Source organism: Ricinus communis, chromosome 7 (genome assembly GCF_019578655.1).
Source record: "Ricinus communis isolate WT05 ecotype wild-type chromosome 7, ASM1957865v1, whole genome shotgun sequence".
In the NCBI taxonomy this organism is placed as follows: Eukaryota; Viridiplantae; Streptophyta; class Magnoliopsida; order Malpighiales; family Euphorbiaceae; genus Ricinus; species Ricinus communis.
In genome coordinates, this window is record NC_063262.1 from 25,262,074 (window position 1) to 25,280,270 (window position 18,197).

Below are 18,197 nucleotides of genomic sequence, written 5' to 3' on the forward strand. Positions count from 1 at the left end.
ATTTACCTAAATTTGAATGGTAGATGAGTATATTCCTCCATGAAACGAGCTGGATAATTTCCTGTCCTCACATATTTCGTTATCGAGCTTACGGTAAAAAAAAAAAGGGCAAAAAGAAAATTTAAAAAAAATTAATAAAAAAAGAAGACAATTCTACGATTGCAACTAATGGTTGCAGTAAAGCTATCTGTTAATCTCCCAAATGTGAGGTTGGGAAAGCCAAAAAAATAGGTATCTGCTGCAATCTGAATCTATATATAAGTTGTGATCAATGAAGAAGTAATTTGTGTTTCTTCTTCTTAACCAAGTCCTCAGAGAAAATTAGTTTCCCTTGTTGAGGTCTGTTGAGAAAAAGGAATACACAGAATTCATAATGAAGTTAGGGTTGATGTTGTTGGTGCTAATAAGCATGACGGTGGTGGTGAGCCATGTGGAAGCCAAATTTATTCAGCCAGGGGTTCTTGATCCCTGCAAAGCGCCTGGATCTCCTCCTCCGCCTGGTTGCCAGAAAAACCCCAAGTCTCCGCGTGAAGAGTCTAACTCATACAGTCGTGGTTGCTTTAGAAGGTTTAGATGCCGTGATTAGATTATATGTAACCATATATTATCCAAAGTCATATCTAAAGACTTTAATCATATATATGACAATTTGAATCATGACTCCTTTGCTCACCGTATTATCAATAACACAATTTTTTAATTTATTTTAAATGCTTGTTTTTCTTATATTTTAAATAGTATATTTTATTCTGATACTAAATGCATATTTTAATTTGAGTATTGTCATAAGTTTGAATCTTTCTTTTATTAATAGATTTAAATATAAAAAAAAAATAAACATTATAGGTTATGATATGCATATATCAAAGTGCTTGACATTTATATTTTATTTTTTAAAAAATATTATGCAGATTATATCATTATTTTTATTTTATAAATCTTTATTCAGATTTGAATAAATACTAAATTATAATATCAACTAGTGGTTTACTCGCGTATTGCATGATTATTACTATTGTTTGATAATAAATAACAACATAAATAATTTTATTAAGAATATTTTATAGAATTTTCATATTTTTTAATTATTTTTTATTTATAATATAATAATAAATTTAAAATATTTTTAAATGTCTTTTTAAAGATTTTTAAAATTAAATATAAAAAATATTTAAAAATATTTATTAATTGGTTTGATAGTTATATTTAGAATTAATACTATAAATATAATTGGTAAGCTTCTTATGGGATTATAAATTATTGTATAATTAGAAAATTAACTAATTAGTTAATATAATATTAAGAATAAAATTAAAATTTTAATCTTTAAAACTAAAATTATCTTTAACTTATTAGTTAGTATATTAGTTATATAATAAAATAGTTATACTTTTAAACATAACATGCCAAAATTCTTTTATATATCAAAATAAGTATATATATTAAAAACATTTTATGTCTTGATTTATTAATATATTTAATTAATATTAAAATGTACTTAACATGTTTTCTCGGATTAAGAATCATTATATAATTAAAAAGAACTAATTTATTAATTAATTTGATATTAAGAATATAGTTATATTATAGTATTAGAATTATTATTTAATCTAAAAGTAATTTATTAATTAATAATTTAACATTAAAAATTACACATCGACATAATATTTATAGGTCAAAAATAAATATGATTATTATATTTTCTTACTTTTAAATTAAATATACAATTTTAATAATGATATATATATATATATATATATATATATATATTAATTTATGAGGCCTAAAATTTTTTTGGCACGTATGCTTAATTTTTGACATGTAAATTTTTTATTTTGAAATGTGTATTATTTTTTATACATAGAATTCAAATTTATATATAATTTTATGGTTTTTTCTATTAATTTATTGATAATAAGTTTGATTCTTAAACTCATTCTAATCCTAAAAAATAACATATTATTAATAAATTAGTTTTCTAATTAGATAATGATTATTCTAAAAGATAGCATATTAATTATATTTTAATATTATATTAACTAATAAATTAGTTTTTGAATTAAATAATAATTGTAATTATAAAAATAATATTTTTAAATATTTATTCTTTAATAAATTAATTTTTAATTATACAATAAATTTTTAAAAATAATAATATCAATTATATTGATAGTATTAATTTATATAATATTAGAGTTAAAAAATAAATATTTTAAAAATAATTTATTAATAGTATTAATTTTAAAATAACATTAATAAATAAATATTTTATTAATGTAATAATATAAATAAAACTTTAAAAAGGGTTAAAGATATATAAAAATAGTTTGTTTGCTATTATTTTTAAAATTATTATGAATTAATATTAAATATTAAATAATTAATTAAATTATATTTATAAATTTAATTTTATAATTAAAATAATAATACCTGCAATATAACGCATGGATAAATGACTAGTATATATTAATTATGCCGTTGTAATTGAAGAATCTGTTTCTAGGCCTAATATAGATAATAGACTATCATATAAGTTCCAAATCGAATTGAAGTTTTTTTTTTTTTTTTCTGTTACTCCATCATAAGTTATTTGATGTGACCATAGACCATCATAAATTAATTAGGTTAATTGTCACATGCAGTCTCTATTAGACACAGGAAAATTTGATTAAAGTAATGATGATCCAACCACGTCAAAGAACGGATTGAATTTCTAATCACGAGATTAACTTATATATATATATATAGATTAACTTATATATATATATATATATATAATTAATTATAATCATAACATATAATATCATATATCATAATTACCATATCATATCATATATGTATTCATAATTATAATATATATATATATATATATATATATATATATATATATAATATATTATAAATATATAAGAGTATAAAAGGGAGAAAAAATAGATAAATTTACCGAAAAACTTTATAATTAGTATTGTTAAGATTGATCAATTTAATTTTTACTAATTTAATATAATTTAATAAAGATGTAATAGATAATGTATAATAGTATAAGGATAAAATTTATATAAAAATAAAACATTACAAGATATAAAAATTGATCAATTAGTATTCTTAAGGTTGACTTAGTTTTTACTAATTTAATAGAAAAGATAATGAATAATAGAAGTATAAGGATAAAATTTATATGGAGATATTATAAAGATTAGCCAATTTAGTTTTTTATTAATTTAATAAAAATATAATAACAAATATTAAAATAAAATTTATATAGAAATAGAATACTATAATATTAAAAATAAATAAACTATAATTCTATTAAATGAAAAGAAAAAAATAACAGAAAAAATTAACTAGCAAATTTAATATAATGAATACCAATGTTACTTAAATGTAAAAAAGCAAATGGGTATGCGTGTAGGAGGAAAAGAAATGAAGAAAAAAAAATCTAAAATTTTTGTTCTTAAAAGGAAAATAAAAATTATAAATATTAAATTATTTGAGATTTATAGTATATTAGACATGTTATATTGGTCATCTAGGTAAATTTAAATTTTATTTCATAAAATTATATAAAATTTATTTATTTATCGAGATAAATTTAAATCCTATCTTATAAAATTATATAAAATTTCTATATTTATTTAGTCTAGATTTAATAATTATTTTATTATTTACAACCCTAACTACTTTTAGATAAAATAAAAGTATTTTTATTTTAATTTAATAGATTAGAAGTATTTAAATAGAAACTAAATGCCTAGAAGTCTAGCTACTTAAGTAATATTAAATAATCAGTATCAATTATGATTTAATAATTTTTATTGAATAAAGAAGATTTTACAAGGAGAGATAGTAGGGAAGATAGTTCAAGCATTCAAGTGATGCTCCCCTTCATCTAATTTACATCTATATATAATAAGAAGTAGGACACTATTCGGACTTCAAACAAGCTTGAGTCCGATACATTATTACAAATAATTAGACTAATTTGTCAAAAAAGAAAAAATTATTGTCTGCCACTTTGTCCAATAATTACACCATTTTGTCAAAAGGAAAAGATTCTTGTCTGCCACTTTGTCCATTCTTATCATCTTTGTTTGTTTTGTCCATTATTCTTTGTCCATACATCTTTGTTTGTTTTGTCCATTATTCTTTGTCCATAACTTTGTTCATCCTTATCATCTTCTTTTCTCCGTTTTCTTCCACTTGTGAAAATGAAAAGATTCTTTGTCCATTTAGTCAAAAATAATGTCATAATTGTAGTCCATAGCAATCATCTTCATTTTGAGGAGTAAGACTTGGTCCACTAGTGCTTCCAGAGTCTTCATTGTCACTATCTCCAGAGACTTGTGACAAAGTTTGTTCCAAGGCTGCTTTGAATTCCTTCTTTGTTGTATTTCCAGATAATTTTGCTAAAATTTTATTTATTTATCGAGATAAATTTAAATCCTATCTTATAAAATTATATAAAATTTCTATATTTATTTAGTCTAGATTTAATAATTATTTTATTATTTACATCCCTAACTACTTTTAGATAAAATAAAAGTATTTTTATTTTAATTTAATAGATTAGAAGTATTTAAATAGAAACTAAATGCCTAGAAGTCTAGCTACTTAAGTAATATTAAATAATCAGTATCAATTATGATTTAATTTATAAAAATATAAAATCTAATTATCGATGATAATTACATATACAAATATAGAATTTAAATTATTTTATAAAAAGTTATAATTAAAATAGAACTGGTAAAGTAATAATTTGATAAATCTATTTTTTTTACGAACTTGATAGATTTTTCATATTACTAAAAAATTAAACCATTGACATTTATTAAATAAAAACTAAATTATTTTAAAAAATAAAACCAGTACTAAATCTATCTGATAAAATACTAACAATTACATTTTAGCTAATATCAAAATTTTTAAGTTTTCTGAATTGAATAAATATATAGAGATTGACTATTCAAGTTATCAATTCAAAGTTTGAAAAGATATTTAAATAACGTTAAATATTTATATAAATTTTTATATTTATTTTCTGAGAATCTAAAAATTGAGTAAATATTTTAGAATACTAACTCAACCATAAACTTTACTTAAAACAGATAAAATTATAAAAAGTATTATAGATTATATTGAATGCTAATAACGAATTTCATCCATAAAAACTCTTTTAATTTATGCATTAGAAATTTATATTAAGTGGTATATATATATATATATATATATAAACTATAAATGAAAACTCATTCAATTTATATGTATTAAATAGCACAAGATGAACTATTTCTACTTATATATTAAAAAAAGTGTGTTAGAATATTATGTAGTACCTTTCGCATGTAATATAGATAAATAAAAAAAATATAAATTAACTTAGGAGTCATATTTATAAAATAAATATATGATGAGATGCTTAGACAAATAAAATTTCAACTTTAGTTAATAATGTATCAACTTATTAATGATAAGTTATTAATATTGGTATAAAATTAATTTGAATTTTGAATTAATATATATATAATCACAGATCAGAATATATATATATATATACTGAGTTACACTAAAATATAGTGTAGGATGGGAACAAAGCACTGGCGTTGCAGCTTATAATTAACACAGGGTTGTCAAATGGAGTAATGACACGGACATCGACAAGGTAAATGATATACTGTTCATCACATGCCAACAAGGCACCCATCCTTCTCTTCTCTGCCAATACAATACAGACTCTTTATAAAAGTCAATATGGAATAATTGCAGACTCAAGACTCAAAAAGTTTATACATCCTCTGTCTTTATTATGGCTCATTTCTCAAATTAATCATCAATTCTCATTTACACAGTTTTTTTAAAAGATATAAATCGTAACCCTAACAATTGTTTACAGCTGATATTTTAGTAAATTGAAAGAAATTGTTGGGTTCTTTTTATTTTGCTTTTTCTTAGTAAATTTATAATAAAATAGAATAATTAATAAAGGTTAAACACTTATAGGTTTAAGAAAATTAAATGACGCTATATATGTGATCTATTCGCATTTTTAATTTTAATTTCTATATTAACCTAATTTATTAATGCAGATAATATTATTATTATAATATTAGTTTCATATAACATCAAATCAATAATTATTAAAAGATAACCGATAAAAACAGTGTTTGCTAAGTTGATAAGTGTTATAGGTCTAGAATTTTATCGGGCCTGATTCAAATTAAAAATTCAAATTAATTGAATTTAAAATAAAATGAGTTTAAGAGTTATTTTATTTAAAGGACATTGATTTATTATATTTTTATCATCTGGATCATATAATGATCTTTTTTTAAATTGGCATTAAGTAGAACTGAATTCAGTCGTCCTGATAAAATAAATTAAAAGGGGATTAATAATAACTAATTAGCAGAATAAGATTAAATTCTCTTTTAGCCAATGGCAAATTCTTTCTTTTTTCTTTTTCTCTTTAAATTGTAAAAATGACATTATGAATTTACGATGAATTAGGATTAAAGAAGAAAGAAAAAATTCAATATGCTAAAGTCAGGAGTTGTACATTTTATTGGGATTCTCGATAACAAGCAGAGAACAATCTTTCCCCTGAGAAAGAATAACAAATGAAGCAATCTCCTTTTTCTTTTAAAAAAAGCCTCTTTGTTATTGTTTTTGAGAACTGATGAATTATTGAATACAAAGTCCGCAGAAACATAAACCTTCTTTTTGGGTTAACAAGGCAGAATCTAGGAACAGGGAAATATTATACCACACTATTTATATGGGTCCAAACAGAAAAAAGAAAAAGGGCTGTCGGTTCCTTCCAAGGGACCACTGCAAACCAAAAAAGGTAAGAACCGTTGGGTTCATAAAATAGACCTGGCACCAAACTTCGTAGCTGTGCGCTTGTCCGATCACAAGTAGCCGTTGTTACTTCCTTCTATTGATATTTTTTTTGATCGAAGAAAAAATGGAAAAGTGCCATTAATGGTATATAAATATTTATTGATCGTGAAACTATAATTAGTTTGAATCGGATCTAAATAAAATCTTTATTGATATTTGTATAGTCTCCGTCTATATCCCTTTATAGTTTACATCAAAACAAATTAATATTAAACATGTCTTTTAGAAAATAGTGTCTATAAAAAAGAGATATGTACCAAAAAGTAAGAAAGTATTTTGCGTTCTATTTGATCTTATCTTTATAACATTAATAGATATAAGCAGATGGGATAGGTAAAGTAGCTCTTGTAATGACACAGGATTATGAAATATATACGTAGGAAGCTCATAGAATCTCACAAAAAATAACATAGAGCAAAGTGATTTAAGTGCCCATTTCAGTAAGAGATTTTTTTTTTTTTTTTTTTTTCAGAAAAGGAGACAACATGCCTAAAAGAATCAATCAACTATGAACTCTCTGATTATTTTAAAACATGTAATAGAAAGGAATGTGAAAAAATGGGGCACCCAAATCACTTGCCTTACTTCTAAGACCATAACCGAGTCAATACAAATACTTATGTAAACTAACTAGTTATTTCAACATCCCTAAATGGTGGGGGAGTGAGAAACCTTAGAAAGAAAAACATTTTAATGTCCTTTGACCCCATATAGTCGCATGCCTTAAACAAGGGTCACACTTGGGAGTTTGCAATGTCCAAAACCTGCACCGAAATTACATACGACATAATTAGTCAAGTCACTAGATCAAAACAAAACTTTACTCTCAGATGATCAATATTAAAAACAACTCTTCAGGTCGATAAAGATAAAATTGCAAATAAAAAGCCACCAAAAATTAATTACTTACTTGGGTCCATGACAGTTTGAGTAGCAAGCCCATTAAATTGACAGGTTCCACCAATCTTCTTAAACTGGGCCCAGTACGAACTAAAGGCATAACTAGCATGCCAATACAACGACTCGGGTTTAAAACACTGTTTCCCGGGTTGAATCGGGTCGCAAGTTTTATTCCCCTGCGAACACGCATACGTTAACGCTCCTGCAACAGCAGTCTTATTAGCTCCTTTAGCCACCACACACCATATCTTCCCTTTATATGGCTCATTATTCGTCGGTACCGGTAGCGGCTCTTTATACTCCGAATCCAGCGTCTCTCCGCTCAAATCGATCTCATAAATATTCGAACCGTTCGGGTATAATAACCCAAAGTGTCGCTCCGTACCCGGACCTGGTTTTTGATTCTCATTATACAATGCAAAGATAAAAGTAGGCAATCCAGATCCGGGTCGGGCTGGAGTGCCGATTGCTGGTTTAGTAGTCAGCCGCTTCACAACATTACGATTGTAAGTTGCAGCATTGTAAATATTAGCTCCGATTTGATCAAAATCACCATTACTGGGCCAACCCGTTTCAGCAATGAAGATTCGGATATCCGGGTACCCGAGTCTTTTCATGGCAAAAATGGTAGCATCTAGCATCTGGTCCAAAAGATTGGTGTAAATCAAGTTTGTGACCGGGTCAGTGTAGGTTACATTTTTTGATTCTAAAAGGGCATAGTCAAGATTGATGTTTTGCCAGTTATCGGCCCAAGCGAAATAAGGGTAGACATCGAGAAAGAAGAAGGATTTGGTTCGGTTTAAGAACTGTAACATGGGTTTTATAATTGGACCCGAAATATCAGACCTGAATGTGCCGTTTGATGGTGGAAATGAAGATTCAAGAACATTCATTGCATGTGGAGTACTGACTTTGATCTTATGAATCTTATGGGTTCGTAAAGAACTCTTGATTCTACGCATGGCTGGTACTAGATTGAACCATGTACCGGTATCGGGATTAGTAAGGATTTCGTTTCCGATAAGAAGATATCGGATTTTGACATCTGGGTAGAAGGGGACAACGTTGCTATTAACCCATTGATCTGAAAGAGATTGGGATTTGGAGATATTGGCAATGAGTTCGTTAGGTACCATGATTGAGACTTGAATGTCTGTGTTCTTGAGAGCATTGAGAATGTCTGGGTTGGCATCGTAGATTTTGATGCGTTTAGCTTTGAGTGATTTGATAAGCTCCACTGATCGCGATGGAGACGGCAAGTTGTTTCCTAGCTGGCCCCAGTTTACTCCTACCTTGTTTGAGATCTCTGCGCCTGCAACTGTGAGTCAATAACCCAAAAAAAAAAAAAAGGAAAAGAATTATCAGTCATAATTTTTTTAAGAAAGATCTGTAAAACTTATACTGCCATTGTAGAATAAGTACTTACGGGAAATGGAAAGTAAGAGAGCAAAAATGAAGAGAGGAACAACACTCATCTTCATTTGTTGCTCTCTTTCTTGAGCTTTATGTTATTGGGGATATGAAATGAAATGGAGTGAAAGGAAACAAGAGCCAAGAGAGAAATAGTGGAGCACTGTGTTGAACCAGGGCAAACAGCTGGTGTTATAAGCTTGTAGTATAGGGAATAAATTACTTTCCGAATGCTGTGTGTGTTTCTTTTACTTTCGGGAAAAGTTAAAGAAAGGAAGAAAAGGAAGAGTGTTATATGTGTTGAGAGAATCAGATTTAGAGAAGAGGAGAGGATCAAGTGATATATAGAGAAAAAAGGCAAAAAGAAGAAAAGGTTGAGAGAGAGAGAGAGGGGGCTTTTTGGGGAGATTAGCCTTTGGTTGGTTTCTACGAAGGAGAGGACTGTAGAGGAGAGAGTGAAAAGTAAGAGAGTCGGAGAAAAAGGCATTTGTATTATATTTGTCAAAATCTTGCAAGTAGCCGTTTGATGACTTTGGGCCCATAACCTGGTTTGGGTACTCTCTTTCTCTCTCACACGGTGTACGTTTGAAGTTATTGACACTAACAACAACAACGAGACGGTCTTAGTCAAGTGACATGTTGGTTGGAGACGAAATCAGAAGGTGAACTAGTACGAGCAATTGAACTGAGTCAATTAAAATATATATATATATATATGGTTTGATTGAGTTGATCAATGTAGATCTCTTAAGCTTTTTTATTATTATTTTTTTTTATAACTTGAACTAAAATTATTTGTATATAAGAATCTTTATTTAAAATAATAAAAAATGTTTAAATATTTAAATGTTTACATCTTTAAATGTAAAGTACATTGCTTTCTTTTATATAAATGATTATATAAATTGGATTTTAAATTTTATGGATATTCCGGTATTGTCTAATTATAACTAAATCTTTAAATAAAAATAAATCAAATCAAAATATCATGCGGTTTATTTATTGAATTAAAAGCAAACCGTTGTTTCAAGTTAATATATAATCGAACCGATACAACCAATTTTAAATATAAGAAGGCAGGATAAAAGAATACGATGAATAAATTAAATATTTTTTTCAAGGATCTGATATAAACTTTTTAACATTTGAAAATATTCTTATAAATTTTTTATTGTAAAGGTCAACATATTTGAATTCCTAAAGTGTACTCGTTAGAATTATTTAGTATTTATAATCATAATATAAACTTAAATTAGTCTCATCATATTAAGTAGGAATGTTCTGAATGAAAAATAGAACATTAAGTATAAAAGAATAATTCTAATAATAAGTATGTATGAGTTTAATATATATTAAATTTGTTGTGATTGAATTTTTGCTAATAGATGGTTTATCTAATTTTAGAATTCATTGATGAATTTAGAAATTGCATGAAAAACAATTGATTTCAGTTTGAAAAAGAAAAATAATGGACTTATTCAACGACATAAATAATGAATGAACAAATATCTATATAAGATGGAAATCTATTCTCTACTCAAAATATCATCCAAAGTCTACTTAACAAATTGAATAACACTTGAGTTAATTGGATAATAGTACAAATAAATTATACTTAAAAACATCATTAAATTTGAATAATATATTCTATTAAAATTATCAACTATTTGAATAATTGAACAAACTTTCACTTATTTAATCTTTTTTATTTGGTTGAATATAGCCTTTTGGGTATAATATATATTATTTAGTTAAATGTGGTTATAAATTAAAATTTATATATTTTAGTTAATACATATATTTTAAAAATATTTTAATAACTATTGAAGCGGAGGTAATCAACAAATTATTTAAAATTCTATAAATATCACTATAAATTTTAAGCCTATAAATATTAAATTTTTTAATTTTAATATTTTTCAATATAATTAAATATTATATTAGTTAATTATATACAGTACTTAATTACTGTCAATTAAATAAATTTTTTTATCTATTTTTAAAATTTAATTAGTGGTACTTGACAATTATAAAATTCAACTATAATATTTTAACTCGAATAAATAATTAAAATATTTATATATAAATTCATTGACAATCTATATTAGTGGAAGAATATATAAAATAAATAATATTAATTAATAATTTATGATTAAAAAGTAAACTTATAATAGTAGGGTGTAACAATGGTACTCTAACAAAATCTAAATATAAAATTAGTGAAATAGATTTAAATATTTGTTACTTCACGAGTTAAGTATGAGTATAAATAGATATATAAATTAAAGATATAAATTTAGATTATATGAGATATTATCTCTTTTGAGTCTTAAAGTTTTACGGTTTTGTTTACTTAATAAATTTGAAGACTATCCTAAATTTTTTTCAAGTTTTGCATGTTTAATTTTAGACTTTCTGCAACTCTACACCTGAACTTATCAAAATATATCTTGTTCCAACTCTTTAATATATACATAACTATCATTTCTTACTTCGTTACACTTTAATATTCTACAATCTATTATTGTCTTAAAAAGCTTGTTAAGAGTCACTCTATATCCAGAAATTTTGCCAATTAGATGGCTTTTTTAAGTCCTAGTATCACATCCTTTTAACTATGAATAAAGGTATAACAAACACTAGCCTAGCTTTTGTGCACATGTTTAAGATTTAGCAGGCAATTAATGCATCCGAGGGAGACGTATTAATCGATGAGTTGAGTATTAATGGGGGCATGAGAACATGCGTGCTGAATTGATCTTTCTTTAAATTCAAACCAATGTTCTAGCACAAGCCAAAATAGGTACCAATTTATTGCCAAAACCACCTTTCATTACACCAATCCATGTTATAATATAAATGTTGTTTTCACCTTCAATAACTGAGGGAATCTGCCCTGATATAAGCATTGCTGCCATTCTTAAGAATAATTAATAAATATATGAACTGACTACAATTAACCACTTAAATATACTGAAAAGAATAATTAATTCAAATGCTTGTCAAGCTTAGCATATGATGTCAATCTAATTATATTTTATCAAATAATTCCAACTGCGACAGAAAGTGGAGCTGTTTGCCATTAGAAAATGGCAACACAATGGATTATAGTAAGGTTGAAAAAGAAATATGACAAGAAGAAAGCGTGCCTTGATAAAATATGTTCATGTCTTAAAATAAATAAAAGACATTAGATGAATCTGTTATCGATAAGTAAGATTACTAAATTTCATTATGTTGTCCATTTGTATATATTTGTTGCCCTGCTATACAATTTATAAAATAGAATTAAATTCACATTTCCCCAAGGCAAAGTTGTAATAAGAATTAAGAAGCTAGTTTGGGTAGCACCTAATGTTTGACCCATGTTCAATCTTTGCAAAGAGACAAGTCACAAGACTATTTAATCTTGTATTTTATCAAAATAAAATAAAATTTAGAATGATCCATTCATCCTTTAAATTTTTAAATATAAGATATCAATAAATATTTCGACCAAAATATATATATAGAGAGAGAGAGAATGTGTCCTATCCATTTTATACTTTCTATTGAAAATATTCGAAATTTTACTTTTTATTATAGCTCATCAGAATGCATTAGGTGATTTCTTTTTAATAAAATTATATATTATTTGCATAATAAAATTTTAATTGTATAATAAAAATGATATCTTTTAACAAAAATATATAAAAAAATTTACATAGTAAAAATAATTTTTTTCTTGATTTTAAAATATTTTTTGAAAAGTTGCAGAACATATATTATTTGCATAACAAAAATTTAATTGCAAAACTTAAGAATTAAGGATAATTGTACTTAATAATTACTAAATATTATACTTAATTGATTTCAATTATAATTTAATCACTTCACTCATGATTGCTAAAATAAAAATAGTGCTGAAAATGAGTGATTAAAATGAAATTAATAAGAATTTAATGAAATGAAAATTGAAAAAAAAATTGAGAAACACTTTTTTATTAATAAAAATGACTAAATTGAAATGAAAATTGAAGTTGAATGATTGAATGAGATTAGTAAAAATTTTAATGATTAAAATAAAGATAGATGTAAGATTGAGTTGATATAATTAAAAGTTATTGTGTCTTTTTTATTGGGAAAATTAACTCCGAAAGTATTAATAGGAGTTATAACATAAAGAGGGTTGCAAGCAATTGTCCTAACATTTTTCAAAGGAGTCCTAAAATGAAAGGTCACAATCCAAATTCAGGACTCTTCACATAAGTTGAAGATCTCACCTCAAAGCTAAGGAAGCATTTCGGTCGTGGTCCAGCTAGAATGAAATATAGCAGGAGGCTGCCTGGCTAAATTAGTACAAACACAACATATTCAAGCCTCTTCTTAAGTATTCTCCTGCCCTCTTGTGATGATTAAGAAACGTTAGACTCATATCAGAGAAACCATTGCCTTATCTGGACTTTCTTTAACAGCTATCAATCAACTAAGATTGTCTACTCTAGATGGTTAGCAGTGGAGGATTTACTTAGTTGTTAACATGTCAACATGGGCAGTTTACAGGTGAAAAAGCAACTTTACAAGGCAGCTATAATAACATTAGTAGAGAAATAAGAAAAATAAAGAAGTTGCTACACTGTAACCAAAAAGAAGAGATTAAAAAGAACAGAAGATAAAATTTGTCATGCGATTATGAAGAATTCAAAACTTAGATAAAGCTGATTTATTCTGATGCAGTTGGCTTATTTTGTCTAAAACTTGATCAAGTCTTTTTCCTTCCTCTTCCTTGCAGGCTAGCATCTTCTTATGGCGATCTAGTATTACTTCAACATACTCTTCTTCTAATGAAGCATATGGAAGCTTATTTGGCTCTCCTTCCCCTTTATGTTTGTCTTCTTGCATTTTATCCATTTGCTTCTGGAGCATTTCAATGTCCAGTTTTATGTCCTCAGTTTCCTTTCCTCTGCTACTGAATTCTGCTTCATTTCCCTTCTTTCTTGTCAAATCTTGCAGTTCTTTCTCTAAATTTATAGTTCTTTTGGCAATCATGTTCCGTTCTGCCAACGTAATTTCTTGCCGTTTTTTCATCATGTACCCTACCACTAGCATTTCTGACCTCATGAATCTACAATCAAAGCCTTGCATCTCCAAAGTTTTGATAACTTTACCCAATGACTCTACATAGTCTGGCGAGACACGATAGTCCATTAAAACTATATTCCTCACCTCAAAGAGGAAAAGCCAGTAGTGGGAATACAAGAATTCCTTTTGCTTTGATTCATCAGAAAACTGCAAGAACACCTTCGGACTTTGTGGAAACACTCTGAAAATATAGGGAAAACATTTTTCCATCCATTCTTTCACTGACATCTCTTCACTTCTTTGTGATGGTACTAGCTCCAATTTCTTATCTTCCTTCAGCTTCATCAAATAGGCATGCACTTCCATGGGATTCTCTGGATCTATTTGGGCATGAATCTTCTGTCTCTTAACAGGTGGATCTATTTGAGCATGTATTTTCTGTCTCTTAGCAGGTCGACTTGCTATCGTGTCCGTTCTTTCCTTGACCTATAGCACAATGTACAAATTAAACCGTTGGTCGTAATTTAATTTATGCTTTCTTATTAAGCCTGCTAAGAAGAAAAACAGCTCTATTTTTCTTTTTTTCTTTTTTTTCTGCACAAGATAAACATGTAATCTCCCATTATTTAGAAAATCAAGAAGGCAATATATCACCCTCCTATCAAAGAACAAAAACCTAAACTGTTGAGTAAGGCTTCAAGAGTAGTTACATCTCTAACACACCCCTCCACGCCAATACCCATTAGGCTTAAGCGTGAATAAGTACAAACCCATCTTACTTTGTGCTATTTAATTAATAAAATAGGAGTGGCTAAGGATTGAACTCTAAACTTTTTAATCATAGAAGCTCTTATACCATATTAAAGAACCATTTTACCCATAAGTCTTGTTGATAGAACTCCAAGAACAGTTCTATCTCTAACACCTCCTAAGGGATAGCATAATCATATTTTCCTCTTAGCCCCAGGATACTATGCCATATTATTACTGGAACTCGATCTATGAGAACAAATCATAATGTCCCACATTAACCTTTAAATTTTGTTATAAATTTTGCAATACTTGTGGTTTATGGGAATTTGTTCCCCCAACAACCACACCCCACCTCCCCTCCCCTCTCCTTTCTTAAGCAATAACACAGCAAGCTGACTCAATATTCACATTGTTTTCAATCATACCTTATGGCATATATTCAAAAGAGTGAGTGGGAACATATTTGGGGAAAACCACTAAACCATAGTCACCCCAAACAACGTTGGTATAAACTTGTACATACTGAAGTAATCAGAATTTTTTTTTTTTTTTTTTTTTGCAATAAGTAAATTATCCATTCTTACTTCAACTGGTTGGTTGAGAGGAACTGAAGGAACATAATGTACACTGGAAGGCCTGCGACTCTGTCCAGGATTATCAAAAACATTGCCATTTGGAATGCTAAGAAGTGAAACCAAGGAGGAATTTCTTCCTGCAAAATCCATTATATCTCATCAATGTTAGGTCAATGACAAAAGTATATGATTACAACGTAAGAAGTTATGGTTGCAGTAGGTCAAGCATATCAAGCAAATTACTAAGTATTTAAAGATCAAGAAAACAACCACAAAGAAAAAATAAAAGAATACAAGGTTTCACTTATGTCCACATTATGAGTATAAGACTGCCATGTTTTGGTTAACTGAAAAAAGCAATTTATCATTTGGCAGTATGCAGAGTTGTATTTTAAGTATACCATTGCATCGTCCTTTAAGTTTGCGTCTTCTTATACTCACCATTGCCACATCCAGTCCTCCTATAACAAGACACAAAGGTCCGGTTAATGGCCTTCAATTTCAGAAGTTCTCAAACCACGAAAATGAGCAGAGATTTTATACTACAGAACATAACCCAGATATTTTTTAATAAAATACTCAACTATTGCGGCATTAATCTAGACTCAAAGCATTATGAGCCAAAAGCAGAAAGTACCCTCCATGAACTCACAAAAGATAATCTGGTATGACGTAATTTAACAATTATTCTGTAAGATATCTACACAGATAAACCAGTAATCATGCACCAGTTATTAACTGTGCCCATCCTAAGAGTACTGGAGAATTAAGCAAACGCAATCAAGAAAAATAAAACTCCAGACGTTTAACTATCTTGTATTACATTAACTTGTCCTACAAGGTTTTATAAGAGTGGATAATGATCAAGAATCGTGCAGGAATCACCAACTAAAATCTATTTAAAGAACAAGAAAGGCAAAAAACAAAGAGAACATACAAGAAGAAGGCAAACTGAAATAATGCATGTAAAATCAAGAACAGCAGATAATAATACAAATTTGATATTAAAGATCAAGAACATAATTTAAAGAGAAAGCGATCGCATACAAATCAAGACAAACCCACAAATAAAAGGAACCAAAAGAGAGAAAGAAGGAAAAAGAAAAACAAAAAACAGTTTCACTTGTTTGTTTTATCGTTTAAAAAAAAAAAAGAAGAAATGATAATATATATACCGCAGGAAAAGAAAACAAAAGAAAGTATATGTTGTTTAAGAAGGCAAAAACTGGGTAGAAGAGTAAAACATGCAAAAATCATAACAGGAGAAAAAGAAGAAATCTAGGTTTAAAACCTGAAAGAAGAAGAATGAGGATGTGAAGGTAATTGAAGCAGCGCAGAACCCGAGGAGCATCCTCTCTCTCTCTCTCTCTCTCTCTCTCTCTCTCTGGTTATTGGGTACTCTGTGGGGAAGCAACACAACGCTTCAAATTGATGTTTGCTCTTTTTGAATTCGAAAGTATTATCCAGTTATAAGAACTGATCAGGGTTGGTTTCTTTATGGCCCAAACGAAAAGGTTCATTTAGGTAATTGTAACAATCAAAACTTTCTTGCATGGGCTTTCTTTCAATTGCTAAAGAATTAGCCCGTCTATCATATTGTTTATGTTTACTTCTTTTTTTCTTTTTCCTTTCATCTGATCAGTCACAGCCAAGTTATTTAACAATAGGTCTTTTTATATATTCTTTTAGATGATAGTACTAGTAATTGGTATGTTTAAATAAATTAAATAAGATTGTGGAATTCATATTAGTTGAGTTCTTATAAAGGAATGGCTAATTCTGTCTTTGGAATTGGCTCCTGAAATGAAATCTTAACTCCCTATTAAATTTTTTTATTAACAATAATTGAGTGCATGATTCTTATATATTGTCAAAAGCGCATTATTTAAATATGATATCATTAATTATCATAGAGACATTATTTCTTTTCTCTCTATTATTTTTCTCTTATTTTGTTCTCCAAACTCACCGGAGTCTTTTAGGAGTCTGTCATTTTATGAATATGGATGAGAGAGAGAAAAAGCTGTGGGTGTTTTCCAGAGTGAGCAGCAGCTGTTTCTATGCAAATCTAATATTGAGTTGGCTTAGCTCTCTCTTTGCCGGAAAATACAGATTGATTAGGCTATTGACGATGCGTTGAGTTTTCTTCACTGTATATGGTCTTCTATGGCAGTTGTGCTTCAATGTTGTAAATCATGTACTTTTGACCATTAGACTTTGGTTCTGCAGATGCTTAGAGTTTTCGATGCTTTAAGAGATTGGTTAATGGTGGTTTCTAACTCTTTTTGTCAATGTAGCTCAAGGGAAAAATGGATATAGTTGAAGATAGTTTTCTTGGCTAGAGAGTTCTTAGCATTTTTTACTTATTTGTGGGCTATAGAACTAATTGTTGTTTGGGCTTTGAGATATGACTTATGGATTTATTGGTCCTTTAGTCTTAGTTTATGAATCCATTTTTTGTTCAGATATTTTGGGCCTTTTGCCCGGATGTAATTATATGGGGTGAGATCTTTGGTTGTACTTTAAACACTTATGTTTTCTCTTTCAGCTTTTAGGCCCGTCAATTCCAATAGTTTTCTAATTGTTTTGAAAAAAAAA

General features: G+C 27.6%; 2 protein-coding genes across 4 annotated transcripts; both read right to left on the reverse strand.

Annotated features, from left to right (window-relative positions):
• Window positions 1-7,239: 7,239 nt before the first annotated feature.
• On the reverse strand, window positions 7,240-9,668 carry LOC8260960 (probable glucan endo-1,3-beta-glucosidase A6). The gene is made up of 3 exons (XM_002534311.4): window positions 9,227-9,668; window positions 7,811-9,118; window positions 7,240-7,664 (listed from the first exon to the last, which is right to left on the reverse strand). The coding sequence occupies exons 1-3, from the start codon at window positions 9,279-9,281 to the stop codon at window positions 7,624-7,626; spliced, it is 1,404 nt and encodes a 467-aa protein (XP_002534357.2). The 5' UTR covers window positions 9,282-9,668; the 3' UTR covers window positions 7,240-7,623.
• Window positions 9,669-13,753: 4,085 nt separating this feature from the next.
• LOC8262517 lies at window positions 13,754-17,150 on the reverse strand. 3 transcript variants are annotated; one of them, XM_015728464.3, is made up of 4 exons: window positions 16,891-17,150; window positions 16,001-16,060; window positions 15,609-15,736; window positions 13,754-14,757 (listed from the first exon to the last, which is right to left on the reverse strand). In XM_015728464.3, the coding sequence occupies exons 2-4, from the start codon at window positions 16,041-16,043 to the stop codon at window positions 13,891-13,893; spliced, it is 1,038 nt and encodes a 345-aa protein (XP_015583950.1). In that variant the 5' UTR covers window positions 16,044-16,060; window positions 16,891-17,150; the 3' UTR covers window positions 13,754-13,890. The 3 variants fall into 3 exon arrangements, with proteins under 3 accessions (XP_015583950.1, XP_048233378.1, XP_015583951.1); XM_048377421.1 differs by lacking the exon at window positions 16,891-17,150 and adding an exon at window positions 16,775-16,862; XM_015728465.3 differs by lacking the exon at window positions 16,891-17,150 and adding an exon at window positions 16,184-16,742.
• Window positions 17,151-18,197: the final 1,047 nt, after the last annotated feature.

Bases quoted from the DNA above. Each gene is read 5' to 3' on its own strand.
- LOC8260960 (XM_002534311.4), bottom strand. From the start codon at position 9,281: ATGAAGATGAGTGTTGTTCCTCTCTTCATTTTTGCTCTCTTACTTTCC. The intron at 9,119-9,226 runs GTAAGTACTTAT...ATTGACTCACAG, and splicing joins TCTCTTACTTTCCATTTCCC to TTGCAGGCGCAGAGATCTCA. The intron at 7,665-7,810 runs GTAAGTAATTAA...ATTTCGGTGCAG, and splicing joins TCAAACTGTCATGGACCCAA to GTTTTGGACATTGCAAACTC.
- LOC8262517 (XM_048377421.1), bottom strand. From the start codon at position 16,856: ATGATTTTTGCATGTTTTACTCTTCTACCCAGTTTTTGCCTTCTTAAA. The intron at 16,061-16,774 runs GTATATATATTA...GTCTTGTTATAG, and splicing joins TTTTGTTTTCTTTTCCTGCG to GAGGACTGGATGTGGCAATG. The intron at 15,737-16,000 runs GTATACTTAAAA...TGGATTTTGCAG, and splicing joins ACTTAAAGGACGATGCAATG to GAAGAAATTCCTCCTTGGTT.